At 33.3% G+C, this 16196-nt stretch overlaps 1 protein-coding gene and 1 long non-coding RNA gene across 6 annotated transcripts in view; one reads left to right on the top strand and one right to left on the bottom strand.

The window, feature by feature from the left end:
* Positions 1-16196, bottom strand: part of Nepl16 (Neprilysin-like 16) — a 369741-nt gene that overhangs the window by 315427 nt on the left and 38118 nt on the right. For all 5 annotated transcript variants that reach the window (XR_012718012.1, XM_075291093.1, XM_075291094.1 and 2 more), the window contains exon 2: positions 3950-4340. Coding sequence is in view for 4 of the 5 variants with exons in the window: in XM_075291093.1 (XP_075147208.1) it covers positions 3950-4340 (391 nt within the window). In the remaining variant the exon portion in view is untranslated. The remainder of the gene's footprint in view (positions 1-3949; positions 4341-16196) is intronic.
* Positions 7718-9009, top strand: LOC142239937 (uncharacterized). The gene is made up of 5 exons (XR_012723142.1): positions 7718-7977; positions 8071-8134; positions 8205-8371; positions 8467-8708; positions 8776-9009. It is a non-coding gene; the product is annotated as an uncharacterized LOC142239937 (long non-coding RNA).

Below are 16196 nucleotides of genomic sequence, written 5' to 3'. Positions count from 1 at the left end.
CATTATATATTTACATAAAAAAGGTCTATCGGGACAAGAAATTCATAATGATATGGTGAATGTGTTAGGTGAAAGTGCTCCTTCATATGCAACAGTAAAAAATTGGGTTGCTGAATTTAAACGTGGTCGTACAAGCATTGAAGATGAACCACGTAGAGGACGTCCAAAAACAGCAACAACAACAGAAATTGTAGCCAAAGTGCATGATATGGTATTAAATGATAGACGAATAAAAGTCCGTGAAATTGCTAATATCATGGGCATCTCCAGTGATCGAGTCTATTTAATTTTGAACGAAGAACTATAGATGAAAAAGCTTTCTGCAAGATGGGTGCCGTATTTGTTAACAGTCGATCAAAAACGCATAAGAATGAACATTTCTCAAGCTTGTTTGGATCGTTTTAAGCGAAATAAAATGGATTTTAAGCGTCGTTTCAAACTGTTGATTAGACATGGATCCACCACTATACTCCAGAGACAAAAGAACAATCCAAACAATGGACTGAAGCTGGAGGAAGTGCCCCAAAGAAGGCAAAAACAATTCAATCGGCTGGTAAGGTTATGGCAACGGTTTTTGGGACTTCAAAGGTATTTTATTGATTGACTATCTGCAAATGGGTAAAACAATAAATTCAGTGTACTATTGCAACCTTTTGGATCAATTAAATGTACAATTCGAGAAAAACGTCCTGGCTTACAACACAAAAAACTAATTTTTCATCAAGACAACGCACCAGCGTACAAGAGTGTTTTAACAATGGCTAAAATCAACGAATTAAAGTACGAGTTGCTTGACCACCCACCTTATTCTCCTGATTTAGCTCCAAGTGACTTTTACTTGTTCCCAAATCTAAAAAAAAATCCTTGCTGGCAAGCGTTTTACCTCAAATGAAGATGCAATTACAGTTGTAAACCACTATTTTAAAGACCTTGAGGAAAACTATGAAAACTATTTTAATCCACGGATAGAATTGCTAGAAAAGCGTTGGACTAAGTGTATTGAAGTTTCAGGAGATTATATTGAAAAATAAAAATATTTTTGAAAAACTAACTATTCTCTTTCATTGATAGGCTAAGAAATTTCCGAACCGCCCTCTTAGTTAAAATTGACAGACGAATGTCATGGCAAAATCATGCAACAAAACTGGTAAATTTTATAAATTTTTAACTGGTTTATTTGAAAAAACACTTTTGACAGAAAAAAAATTAAAAATGTTAGAATAGCAAAAAATTACTGTTTCTATTTGCTATTTTCGGTGTGTTATAAATATTTATTACTGGTTTCCCCAAATATATATTTATTACACAAGAAATATACATACGGCCTCTAAACAATTAAATTAAATCGCAAGGAATTCAAATTCTCTTGAAAAAATCCAGCGACAGCGTTCTTGTAGTGTGCTATGAGTTAAAGCAGGATGTTTGATATTACGAAGCGTATGTGAAATTGTGAGCCGGAGAATAGTTTCCTACGAATATAAAATGGAAAAAACGTAATCAAATTATGGATTTTTAAAAAGCCCTTATATTGCATCATACATTAGATGGGTACTAAGTTCGAGTATAGTTACTAAAGTCAAAAACAATCTATATAAGCACAAACAGCATATAACCTTTTTAAAGGGAGCTATCCACATCGACAATTGAAAATGCGATCTTTGTACCAACCTTATGGAAAGATATTATGTTAAAAAATCGATGAACTTACCTTTTTCGAAGAAAATAATAAATATACAAATTCCTATATGACTTCACAAAATTATTTCAATTCCTTTTTTCTTCTTCCTCGTTTTTGCGTCATCTGTTTAAAACATGTGGGTTGCCGTATACAATTCAACAAGTGCAAAGATAATTGAGAATAATAAGATTAAGCCTTGTGCTCTTATAAAGAGAAAACAAATGTCAAGGTGTAGAGGGCTATGAGAAAAATTTGTTTTATTTGTCAATTTTTTCCAAGGCAGATCTGCCCAGGAATAAATGAAAACAGCAGTATTCACATAAAACCATAATAAATATTCGCTTTAACATACACATAAGTGTTATTTCAGTTTTCTATAATCGTTTTGGTATTAGGTTAGGTTAGATTAAAGTGGCAGCCCGATTAAATTTCAGGCTCACTTAGACTATTCAGTCCATTGTGATACCACATTTAACTAAAAGTACCTATTACATATGGGCACTTCTAGTCTTAACAACTGAACCTTCTCTATTATTTAGTTTTGTTGAGCCAACCAGATTGCTCCAAAAACAAACTGCTTAAGTTAACGTTTTCCAGGTCCGCCAGTAATTGGAAGCTATATGCTCCTAAAATTCGCTAACGCCTTACACAAAAAGCAGGACACTCACACAAGAGGTGTTTAATTTAATTGATTCCTTTTCCTCCACATCATGACAGCTTATACAATAGTCATTATACTTCGCACCTATAGTTTTTGCAAATTCGCCTATCAGGCAGCAACCCGTTATAGCAGATATCAGGAGTGCTATCTGACGCCTTGAGAACACTAGCATATCTAGTGTGCGGTTTAAGCTTAAATGGGGCCATATTTGCTTGGTGTCGTTACAACCCTTGCAATTCTCCCATCGAATATTGGCCATCATAACAGCCTTTTCACGCAGTAAGAGCTTGCAGGTGGCCAGAGGCATACCAACAGATTCTAGTTCCCCTGGAATATGTAAGGTAGTTCCTAGCCTTGCTAACACATCTGCTTCACAGTTCCCCGGTATGTTCCTATGACCAGGCACCCATATTAGGTGAATATTGTACTGCTCAGCCATCTCGTTGAGAGATTTGCGGCAGTCTATGGCCGTTTTCGAGTTAAGGAACACAGAGTCCAAGGATTTTATTGCAGGTTGACTGTCTGAGTATATATTAATGCCAATATTTGTTGGAACATTACTTCTCAGCCAATTCACCACCTCTCTTATTGCCAATATTTCAGCCTGAAAAACACTACAGTGATTAGGTAATCTTTTCGCTATTCGAATTTCCAGATCTTTAGAATATACTCCGAACCCCACTTGTCCATTCCATTTGGAGCCATCAGTATAGAAATATATATCTTTTATTCCCCGGGGTCTGTGTACACCACGCCTCACTGTTGGGAACTAGAGTTTCAAACTTTTTGTCGAAAAGTGGTTGTGCCAGGGTGTAATCCACTACGTTTGGCACATCTGGCATTACTTTGAGGACCGAACTGTGATCGTACATTTTTTCCGACCACAGCGATAGCTCGGGCAACCGCACAGCCGTTGTTGCAGCTGACTGTTCGGCCAAAATGTCTAAAGGCAATAGATGCAGCATGACATTAAGGGAGTTTTGGTATTGCTTTTATGGGTTTTAATTCAGAAATTTATGAAAAACACAAATGTTATGATATTTTCCGACGCAAACGCCAGTACATTTGAGAGACACTTCATGATATTTTGATGGCAGAGTCCTCTGGTGTTTAAGTTTTGCTATGACAAGAATGTGTCTTCTTCTAATTTGTCTATGACGAATGGCTATTGAACATATGCCATATCAATAACATGGCAGGTTATTATATTCTTGAATTTTTGTCCATATTTCATTGCATGAACCAAGTTTACTTTGTAAAATGTTCGAATATGCCTTTCGTAAGTCCAAGCTTTTTGGACTTACGAAAGGCATATTAACCATATCAACTCCATATAAAAAAGTTTACAAAGTCAACTTAGGTAGTTCGTTTTTTGTGTGTGATAGTACTGGTACCTTACTCCACACATTTATTCAATTTTGTCAATACTTTTTGTTAAAGGCTAATCACATTTGGGCATAATTTCTCGGAGATTTTATGTCATATATCCAATAATTGCGGCGGACTAACGATTCCCGGCAAACTACTCAGATTTTTTTGAGACTTCGATTTATATGTCTCCGATACAAACCTATGTCCGTGCTTTACAAAGTATTATCTCTAATACATACCTTCCATTTGTAAATCTACTGCTTTTTGTGCACTTTGTATTGAACTGAAGCTTTCTGTATTATATGTGTTATTTCGGCAACTAAACTTTTTAAACTCCTCGCAGGGGTTAAACTTCCAGTTCACAGTGGAATGTATGTTATGTGCAATTGCTCTACAATGAGGCTCCAAGCATTCAGGTGGTGGTGTAGTTGTTGGTTTGCACTTTTCATCTTCGGTATAACAATTACGCGGTAATTGAGATGGTGCGGTGCTAATTAAAAACAAAATTGGAGACACAACAAGCAGTGAAGTAACAAGCAACGTTGCAGTTGTAATTGCTATTTTGTGTACTGCCGTAGAAGAACGCAACCATGTACATGGTGCACAACATATGAATCCGAATGTAGAGTTCTGAAAATTTAAAGGAGAACATATAAATAATATTAGTGAACATGGTCATTTCTTATTCCTCCGGATAATACCCAATATTAATAAACGAAAGATAATAACGCAATATTAATGAAACGGCTATTTGTATGGCTTTATTGCAAGGAAAATGAGCTTTTTTCTATTAAAACCGTTGATATAACTAAGACCATATATGGTTTGGTTAGGTTAGATTGAAGTGGCAGTCCAATTTATTTTCCATTCAATTTGGAGCCAACGGTGTATAAATATATATAACGTTTATTTTATAGATTAACGTTTAGACTATTCAATTCATTCTGATGGGCACTTCTAACTTTAACTTGTTTTTGTTCGTGTTTATTGTTTCATATTTTTATATAACGTATTATTGTACACGGACTCTCGAGTACAATAATTATGGTTGAGGTTTTCATTTGAAAAAAATCATAGTTGTATTCTTACATGTTTTTATTATGTTGTAATTTTTTGTAATGAACAATTTTTGCAAAAAACGTCACGAATTTGAAATACAATTTTAATTAATTAACCACCAATACTGTTTTGGTATAGGTTTATGAGAAGAATGCAGATCTCTATGTGATATGCTAGTGATAAATCTTAAATTGTTATCTAAATAATTTGTACAACCAGTAGCTTTTATATTGGCCCTTCTATAATAGTGATAAAACACAGGAAAGGTATTTTCTTTCTGAATGATATTTTTATCGAGGTACAAGAATGCCTCTGGAGGGACAATCTTTTACTTGACGTGTCTATAATATATTGTTCATCCACACAATATGGAGCCAATATCAAATTATTTGTAGTACATGAAGTGCATCTTACAGTGTAATTCCTGTTCAGATGAATAATAAAATTGTCTATCCTTATTACATTCGCCTCATCATATAGCTTTTTTATTTTATTTATTTAAGCAAATATATATTTATGCTCAACATATACTACAACTAGTCTCTATGATGAAGAAGTGGCTAACCAATAGACTCATATAGTAGAACTGGGACAATTATAGTGGTACAAATTTTTATTGGAATTGAGCCTTTCTTATATTAAAGCGAGTTAGTAAATAGTTTGATTTGAAACGGCGCAATCTTCTAAGTTGATTTGGAGTTTGGAGTAAATTACGGGCTTCGTGAATGGTAGGTTAGGTGGCAGCCCGATGTATCAGGCTCACTTAGACCATTCAGTCCATTGTGATACCACAGTGGTGAACTTCTCTCTTATCACTGAGTGCTCCCCGATTCCATATTAAGCTCAATGACAAGGGACCTCCTTTTTATAGCCGAGTCCGAACGGCGTTCCACTTTTCAGTGAAACCACTTAGAGAAGCTTTTAAACCCTCAGGAATGTCACCATCATTACTGAGGTGGATAATCCACCGCTGAAAAACTTTTTGTTGTTTGGTCGAAGCAGGAATCGAACCCATGACCTCGTGTATGCAAGGCGGGCATGCTAACGATTGCACCACGGTGGCTCGTGATTAGTAATGTTCTGTTTTAAGGCCTTTTTATTTTTTTCATTAACCAGCTTAACTTGCGGTATTTAATATTTAATTCTTCGCACTTTTTATCAATATGAATTTTCCAAGTTAATTTTCAATCCAGTGTAAAACCAAGATAGTTGGCTGAGTTTCATTACCTATATTTAGGGATTTGTATCTGGTAATTTTCGCAGTCAATCATCTCGGATACATCTGTATTTTTTCCAGTTGACATTAAAGCTATGTCATCAACAAAATTTCCAATGAAACAATCTTCCCTAGCTGACATATCGTGTGTGTAGTAGATACAGCATAGGTCTAAGTATACTGCACTTCTGGCATCCAAATTGATGGTCCGGTATTATATTTCTTGAGACAATAAATGATCCCAGTCTTCAGCAAAAGAATTTTTCGAATAACTTAGGTTAGGTTAGGTTAAAGTGGCTGCCCGATTAAGTTCCAGGCTCACTTCGACTATTCACTCCATTGTGATACCACATTAACTAAAAGTACCTATTACAAATGGCCACTTCTAGTTTTAACCGCTGAACCTTCTTGATTATTTTCTTCTGTTGAACCAACCAGATTGTTCCAACACCATAAGCAAACTGCTTAAGTTAACGTTTTCCAGGTCAACCGTCGAACTGAACGGACGTGTTTTCTAATAGCGGAGTATTTCATCGTAATAAGTACTTATTACGAATTTCACGTGTGGTGGAAATAATAAACCACCATGCAGCGAAATTCAAAGTCATCCACTGGGTTGCTAACTTCAGGGCCCAGTGGACGGGTAACGACTGAAGTTATAAATTTGGGTAGCGACCAAGAGTCAGGCCCAAATAGTCGACCTGTAGACGGGTCGACTGGCGGTAACACTTTGGCAAGTCGAACCTTTTCTAAGGTAAGTCGAACCTTTTCTAAGGACATCAAAAGGAGGCAATCCCTCTCGAAAGAGATTCAAGGAACGAAGAAATGCTTTGTTTATCCTAAAGAAATTAGGATCAGTCGACCCAAGCACGTTGTCGGCTAAGTAAAGCGATTCCTTAAAATGGGCTCAAGGAATTCTTGAAGCTGGAAAAAGGGAACGATCACCGGATGAGCTGCCATCCTCTAAACGGAATCAAAGATCGTTTGCCTCAGTTGCAAAACACAGCCTTGTGATGGCTATTATTAATAAAGGAGCATTGGACGGTATGATTCCAAGGCAAAAATGGGGGGAAATTGAGAACGCGATATCTGGTGTCTACTCAGAGGTGCGAAAAATGTTTCCCGGACCAAGTCCTCGACGGCAAGATGCTGGATGGTATCAAAGACGATATAAGTTAATAGCTTTTGCGGACCAGAGGTCTATGAATTGCTTTAAAGCTGCATTGATGCTAATTGGTGAAGTTTGGGAAGGAGCCGCTTTGGAGTTAGTCGAAAAAAAGACATACCGGCTAAACCTAGAGCACATGCATGGATACCGACAAACACTCCTGATCCTGAGTCAATACTACACACAAAAAATTATCACCAACATTTTTTCAATTAAACACTTAATTGAATTTGGAAATGGATTCAATTAATATGTTAATTGATTCAATTAATTATTTAATCAAATCCGAATAAAACCCAATTAAAAAAATGATTGATATTTGTTACGTTTCCAATTAAAATATTAATTGATTCAATCAATTTGTTAATCAATTCGGAAATAATTTTCAATTACAAACGTGATTGAAATTTTTTCCGTTTCCAATTACACATGTGATTGATCCAATCACTTTTGTGATTGAAATTCAATAATTTTGAGCAATGGAAAGAGCGAAAAGAGAACAAGAGAATGGGTATTTATTCAACATTGTATGATGGAGAGATCAGTCTGTATAAGTAACTTGTAACGAACGGTTGGGTTTTTGTTTTTCGCGTAAATTGAAAAACATGATTGGCGACATTCTGTCTGCTGCATTGAAAATGTGTACATAAATATTTTGAACGCAACAACAAATCATAGCAAAGGGTTGAAATAAATAAAATGTGCAACAACAAATGGCCACGTGATAAAGGTTTGAAAAAATATATGAGAGAACGCATTTGAAATTACCTGTGTTTGTGTTTTGTGGTATTGTAAAAATGGAAAACAATCTACATTTATTGAAGGTAAGAAATTGTGAAATGTGAATACCGTTTTCCATTGAAGCCTGTTTACATTAAACGGACTAAAATAATATATTTTTTATTCATTTCTTTTAGTAACCAATTTTATTTCGTGAAATTGACCAATCAATCCCATCGACTCCATCATTTTATCAAATATGTAAGAATATGTTTGCAACAAAAAAGTACCGTATTGATCTTTTAAAATTATAATTTTTTTTCACTCCTAGTTTTCTTAAAACCAAGAGCGGTATGGGTTTGTTGGAAGATTCACCTTGAAGTTGCAAAGTGGCGTTGGCATTAAATTGTATTTTTGTTTTACCTGCCTTTTTCAGTTTGAACCCAAGTAGAGATCAGTATATCTGATATATAAACTAATGAGCTGAATTATGTAATGGTAAAAAAATCTTTCTTTTGGATTTAAAAATATGAAAAATATCCGAAAATAATAAAAATATGTATTTCCCATTTATATATTTTTTCTATTTTTAGAATTTGCAAAGTATCATCAATATAATACCAAATATTACATTGCTTTCCCATTATTTTTGTCTATGATTGGTTCAAATTTTAATAGACGATTTCAATGTGCGGAAATTTTGGAAAGGAATTGTTACTAAAATTAAATTACCGAGCTCCTTAATACACCTTTTTATGCTAAAAGACTACAACTGCAAAAGAAGATTATAAATCTGCAACCTGGAACTAAGAATTGAACTTGATATTCTATGCAGGTAATGTTTAACAAAATTAACTTTTAATTTAACAAAATTAAATTCGAATTATTCTGTTTACTTTCAGAAAAACTAATTTAGCTTACAGGCTGCTGATTTATTGGAAATCTAGGCGCATCTACATATTAGAAGGACCATGCTAACATGGTTATTATTATAAGGAAGATAATGATTTATATAATTTATGTAATTGTATTTGTAAATTATGTTAGAACAAACCACAAATGACAAGAACCAAATTTATTTGTCTATTGCATAATTCAAAAAATAATAAAATATTAAATATGTTTTATAAGAAACACATATTTTCTTTTATTTCAAATAAAATTAAATACGATTTTGGGGTCGCAATATATACATTTTTTGATTGAAATTTATAGCCAATTTCAATTAATTATTTAATTGAATGAATCAAATAGTTTATTGTTTTTTGTCGCGAAATTAATTAAAATTTTAATTGATTCAATTAAAACTGTGATTGAATTTTATGTTAAAAATCAATCACGTTTTTAATTGATTCAATCACACAATTAATTGATTCCGTGACAAAAGTCAATTAAATTTTTAATTGAAAATCGTGTTGGTTTTCAATCAAAATGGGTGATTGATACTATCATTTTCGTGATTGAAGACATTTCAATTAAAAAAATGATTGAATCCGCGATTTTCGTGATTGAAATCAAAAAAATTTTTTTGTGTGTAGAGAGACTAAAAGAATGAAATCAGATTTTCCAACCGCCGATTGGAAGGTTGGTCGTTTGGATGAGGTGGATGGACCAAGACCACATGCGGTGTTTATATTAAACATAGAGTGGCTGCCACATCTAGCCCAGACCCAAGGTCGTGTAAGTTATGGCTTTCATGATATCCATATGAAGGTATACAAAAGCGATCAGCCAAAGGATTCCGAAACGGACAAGCCTCCGGTAGAGTCAGCAGTGAAAAAATCTCCTAGAGAAGCCGAAGGAGACATAAAACCTGCAGACTATGGCGAAAATCATATGCGGGAAGTTTCTACAGGCTCAAACCTCACCAAAGCTGAACCGCGGATTGTTGCGAGAGTCACCGAGAACTGTGAAGAGGAAGCCCTTGATGACTCAATTGAAGCGGCTGATGTGACGGTGGTTGAAAATTTGGATGGTTTTACGGTTCCTCCAGATAAATCTTCACCATTGTAAGGCCGCTGGTGCTGCCTTAAAAGTTCTCCTGATGAAAGGAGACATAGATATAGTTCTTATTCAAGAACCATGGTTAGGTTAGGTTAAAGTGGCAGCCCGATTAAGATTCAGGCTCACTTAGACTATTCAGTCCATTGTGATACCACATTAACTAAAAGTACCTATTACATATCGGCACTTCTAGTTTTAACCGTTGAACCTTCTCGATTATTTTCTTCTGTTGAACCAACCAGATTGTTCCAAATCAAGAACCATACATATATAAGAACAAGATCTGTGAATTGAGCACTCCGGGTTTCAAACTTTTGCATAATACCGGTAAAGATATAAATCGAGCATATATAATTGCTAAAAACGAACAAAACTTGTTTCTGCTTCTTTATTGATCAATGCAGACACTGTCGTAGCCAGTCTAGAGATATCCAAATGCAAATATTGGGTATCTTCGGTCTACATGGGACATGATAGGGAGATGCCACCCTGTGCCGTTAAGACCTTAGTTGAGGAGTCACTAAAAACAAAGACAAAACTCATTATGGGAAGCGATGCAAATGCACGTCATAGTATTTGGGGAAGTAGTGATACTAATGCAAGGGGAGAGTCGCTAATAGAGTTTATTTTGCGTACTAACCTGGTAGTTTGCAATAAGGGCGATGCACCAACCTTCGTCACCAGAAACAGGCAAGAGGTTTTGGACGTCACGTTGACATCTCCGGAACTGATTGATAAGATATCTGAGTGGCAAGTTTTGAGGGAACATAGCTTCTCAGATCATCGCTACATCAGTTTCAGATTGGCTGTTCGTACTTCAACCACCATATTTCCGCAAAATGTTAGGAAAGATGATTGGAATAGGTATAGGGAATCGTTCAATTTGATGATACCGGAAATGCCAGAGACAAATATGAGCACTGTGCAATATATCGAACACGCAGTGGTCTCAATAAAACTCTTGGGATGATTACTGTAGCAGTATTGAGAATACGTCAGAGGCTTCCAGACTACGGAAGGTTCTAGCATCCACCAACTTCGCTCCAGATTTCATTAAAACATCGGAGGGCAATTGGACAACGTCCAGTGAGGAGACGCTGGAGGTACTAATGGACACACATTTTCCTGGAAATCAGACGGTTGAACCAGGTTCTGGCGGTGCCACAGTGGCTCAGCGGTCCTTTCCTATCGAGGAAATTGTATCGGAATCTAGAATAAAATGGGCTTTAAATAGCTTTGGACCATTCAAATCCCCCGGACCTGATGGAATTACTCCGGCGGAATTACAAGCAGTGGCTGAAAGAATTATACCCAGGTTGACGGTTTTATATAAACGATGTGTAAAGCGGGAAAAGCCTCTCACTCGAGTGCGAAGGATTTCCGACCAATCAGCTTATCCTCATTCCTACTTAAGACCCTGGAGAGGATGATAGACATACATCTAAGAACTAGCGAGGATTCAAGTTTGCTCTCGAAACGACAGCATGCATACTCGAAGGGCAGGTCTACTGAGACCGCATTGCATGAACTAGTCAGCTTTATTGAAAGCTCGCTATCTGTTAAAGAATAAATGGACTGACAACTGTGAATGTTGATCCAGGTATACTTAGGCTGTTAGACGAACCCCTGCTCCTAAAATTCGCTTACGCCTTACACAAAAAGCAGGACACTCGCACAAGAGGTGTTTAATTGATTCCTTTTCCTCCACATCATGACAGCTTATACAATAGTCATTATACTTTGCACCTATAGTTTTTGCAAATTCGCCTATCAGGCAGCGACCCGTTATAGCAGATATCAGGAGTGCTATCTGAGGCCTTGAGAACACTAGCATATCTAGTGTGCGGTTTAAGTTTAAATGGGGCCATATTTGCTTGGTGTCGTTACAACCATTTCCAATTCTCCCATCGAACATTTGCCATCATAACGGCCTTCTCATGCAGTAAGAGCCTGCAGGTAGCCAGAGGCATACCAACAGATTCTAGTTCAACTTAAAAAAAAAAATATTCATATAATCTCGGGTTCAACTTTAAAAAAAAATATTCATATAATCTCATGTGTAGAAAATTTTATTTATGCATAGGTATGTATACAATATTTTTATAATATTAAATTGAGCCGACGGGTTTTTTGGGCAGCAAATAAATCAATGACTTCTTCAGTCGGCACATTTATTCGGCGATGAACCGACATTAATGCCAATCCTTTGAGTCTACTCTCGCTAGTCGAATTTCTAAGATACGTCTTTAATCTCTTCATTGTTGAAAATGAACGTTCGGATGAGCACGTAGTAACTGCAGGAATGGAATATGCAGTACTATAGTACTTTTTTCAAAACGTTTTCACCCCGGTTAGTACCGTAGTACCCCCGCGAATGATTTAGTACCTTTTGTGTATACATTTTTGAGTCGATATCAGATTTATGGTACAATAGCTTTGACAAAATATTTTAATATTTTGAGAAAGTCTTTATCAACCTTATTTGCTAATAGTCTTTTACAAATATGGCAAAACAGACATGTTCATGTGGGAAGAAAATCTCGATTTTGTAAAAGACGCAGTCAATCGATTTTTTATTTCGGTAGAAAATGTCAAAATTTTATTTCTATATAGAATTTTTGCAAAATTTTATTTTTATAGAAAATTTTGTCAAAATTTTATTTCAATTGAAAATTTTGTAAAAATTTTATTTCTATAGGAAATTTTATTTCTATGTTATTTCTATAGAAAAAATTTTGCAAAATTTTTTTTCTATAGAACATTTTTGCAAAATTTTATTTATATAGAAAATTTTGTCAAAATTTTATTTTCTTTAAAATTCAGTCTCTTGACAATAATTTTCCAGTGAAATTTTTGTTGAAATTTAGTAAAATGTACCTTTCCGCTCAAAAAATACCATTTTTGTACTTTCTTAAAAATTGTATTTTCCATCCCTGAGTAACTGGCAAAGTGACCAAAATTTTTAAAAGAATGTGCACGTTTGGATATATCTCTTTATTGCTTCCATCGCTGAATTATGCAGGTTTTGCGCCATTTCATTTACACATGTGTGTTTGGCTGTTTCGTTGTTGTTGCTATGGCCAAACATAGTAAGTCGTGTTCACAAAAAGAACAACAAACACACATAAAAAGCAGAAATGCATTTTCCAAAAATGAAATTTGTGGTGCGAGAACAAAAACAAGTTGTTTTTTTTTCGACCGTCGTTTGACGGGCTTTTCAACTAATATTCTATGATTTGTGCAAGTTTTATAGGTAAGCGTTTTTCAAAATAAAACCTCCAGCTTTTCTTCAACATCTTCGATAAGATTTTTCTATGCAGCTAAAAATATATATTTATTTATATAAAAATATTCATTCATTTCGGGGGGGTTTGATCTCTGCCTATTTTTGGTGACGAAGGTTGGTGCATCTCCCTTTTGGCAAACTACCAGGTTAACACGCAAAATAAATTCTATTAGCGACTCTTCCTTCCATTAGTATCACTACTTCCCCAAATATTTGAATTTGCATCACATCCCATAATGAGTTTTGTCTTCGTTTTCAGTGACTCCTCAACCAATGTCTTGACGGAACATGTAGCCATCTCCCTAGCATGTCCCATGTAGACCGAAGATACCAAATATTTGCATTTGGCTATATCTAGACTGGCTACGACAGTGTCTGCATTGCTCAATGAAGGAAGCAGAAATAAGTATAGTTCGTTTTTGGCAATTACACATGCTCGATTTATATCTTTACCGGTATTATAAAAGCAGCTTTAAAGCAATCCGTAGACCTCTGGTCCTCAAATGCGATTAACTTAAATCGTCCTTGATACCATCCAGCATCTTGACATCGTGGACTTGGTCCGGGAAACTTTTTTCGCGCCTCCGAATAGACTCCAGACATTGCGTTCTCAATTTCCCCCATTTTTGGTTTGGAACCATACCGTCCAATGCTCCTTTATTAATGATAGCCATCACAAGGCTGTCTTTAGCAACTGAGGCAAACGATCTTTGATCCCTTTTGGATGGCAGCTCATCCGGTGATCGTTCCCTTTTTCCAGCTTCAAGAATTCCTTGAGCCCATTTAAAGGAATCGGGTTGTTTAGCAGACAACGTGTTTGGGTCGAATCTAGAATCCAAAAATCTAGACCTCGAATAACTTCGTGAATGAACCTGTGAAATGTTTGAAAAGTCCAAACGTCATAAATGGAAATTCAAAAGTCCAAACGGTGTTACTATAGATGTTTTAGGCACGTCTTCGGGAGCCACGGGAATTTGATTATATGTACGAACTAGATCCATTGTAGAGAATATTTTCTTACCATGTAATCCGAAACCGAAATCGTGAATATGTGGCAAAGGATATTTGTCAGACTTCGTAATTGCGTTGAATCTCCTATAATTGCCACAAGGTCGCCATTGCCCGTTTTTCTTTTTTACCATATGTAAGGGGCTGGACCAGTTGCTTTTTGTAGGACGACATAATCCTAGTTCCATCATATAGTTGAGTTCATGGTTTGCGATTTCTAGTTTCAGGTTACGCGCTTTCGAAGTAACTGGTTGACCTTTGGTTTCTATTACGTATTGAACATTGTGTTTTCTCATCATTGTCGTAAAGCAGGAATTGGTCAAATTTGGTTTCCGATTTTTTATATTACATGAAGATTGTTATCTATTAACTTCATTTTTTGAATATCGACTAACAAACAGCAATATCGAAGAAAATCTGCCCCAATTATGTCGCCTTGGTCCATCAAATTCTTCTAAACGCCCTGCCTTCCAACCAGTGGTTGGTAGATTTGGATTACATTGTGTCAATGTATTTAAAGTAGATTCAGGATCAGGAGGGTTTGCGGCCAGCCTTCACATCAGAAGTTGGTAGATCTGGATTGTATTGTTTCAATCTATTTAAAGTAGGATCAGGAGTGTTTGAAGGTATTCATGCATGTGCTCTATAGTTGAGAAGAAAACCGGCTGTCTTTCTTCTCAACTATACCATTCCCATTGCACTTATATCCAAACTTATATAGGAAATAAAGTGCAATGGGAATGAAAAAGGCGGATGTGACAAGGTTTACATAGAAACTACCAATAATAAATTAAAAATTCGTTTATCAGGCGATAAATCGTTAACAGATACCTATGCAAAAAACGGCACACACTTTGCAGCAGATCATCACCACCGTCATAAAGAAAGTGCGCGTGGTATTATGCGTCTCACATATATATATATATATATATATATATATATATATATATATATATATATATATATATATATATATATATATATATATATATATATATATATATATATATATATATATATATATATATATATATATATATATATATATATATATATATATATATATATATATATATATATATATATATATATATATATATATATAATATATATATATATATATATATATATATATATATATATATATATATAAATATATATATATATATATATATATATATATATATATATATATATATATATATAAATATATATATATATATATATATATATATATATATATATATATATATATATATATATATATATATATATATATATATATATATATATATATATATAAATATATATATATATATATATATATATATATATATATATATATATATATATATATATATATATATATATATATATATATATATATATATATATATATATATATATATATATATATATATATATATATATATTATATATATATATTATATATAATATATATATATATATATATATATATATATATATAAATATATATATATATATATATATATATATATATATATATATATATATATATATATATATATATATATATATATATATATATATATATATATATATATATATATATATATATATATATATATATATATATATATATATATATATATATATATATATATATATATATATATATATATAAATATATATATATATATATATATATATATATATATATATATATATATATATATATATATATATATATAATATATATATATATATATATATATATATATATATATATATATATATATATATATATATATATATATATATATATATATATATATATATAATATAATATATATATATATATATATATATATATATATATATATATATATATATATATATATGTATATATATTTATATATATATATATATATGTATATATATATATATATATATATATATATATATATATATATATATATATATATATATATATATATATATATATATATATATTAATATATATATATATATATATATATATAT

Source organism: Haematobia irritans, chromosome 1 (assembly GCF_050003625.1).
Source record: "Haematobia irritans isolate KBUSLIRL chromosome 1, ASM5000362v1, whole genome shotgun sequence".
Lineage (NCBI taxonomy): Eukaryota > Metazoa > Arthropoda > Insecta > Diptera > Muscidae > Haematobia > Haematobia irritans.
This window is presented reverse-complemented; position numbering and strand designations above follow the sequence as displayed.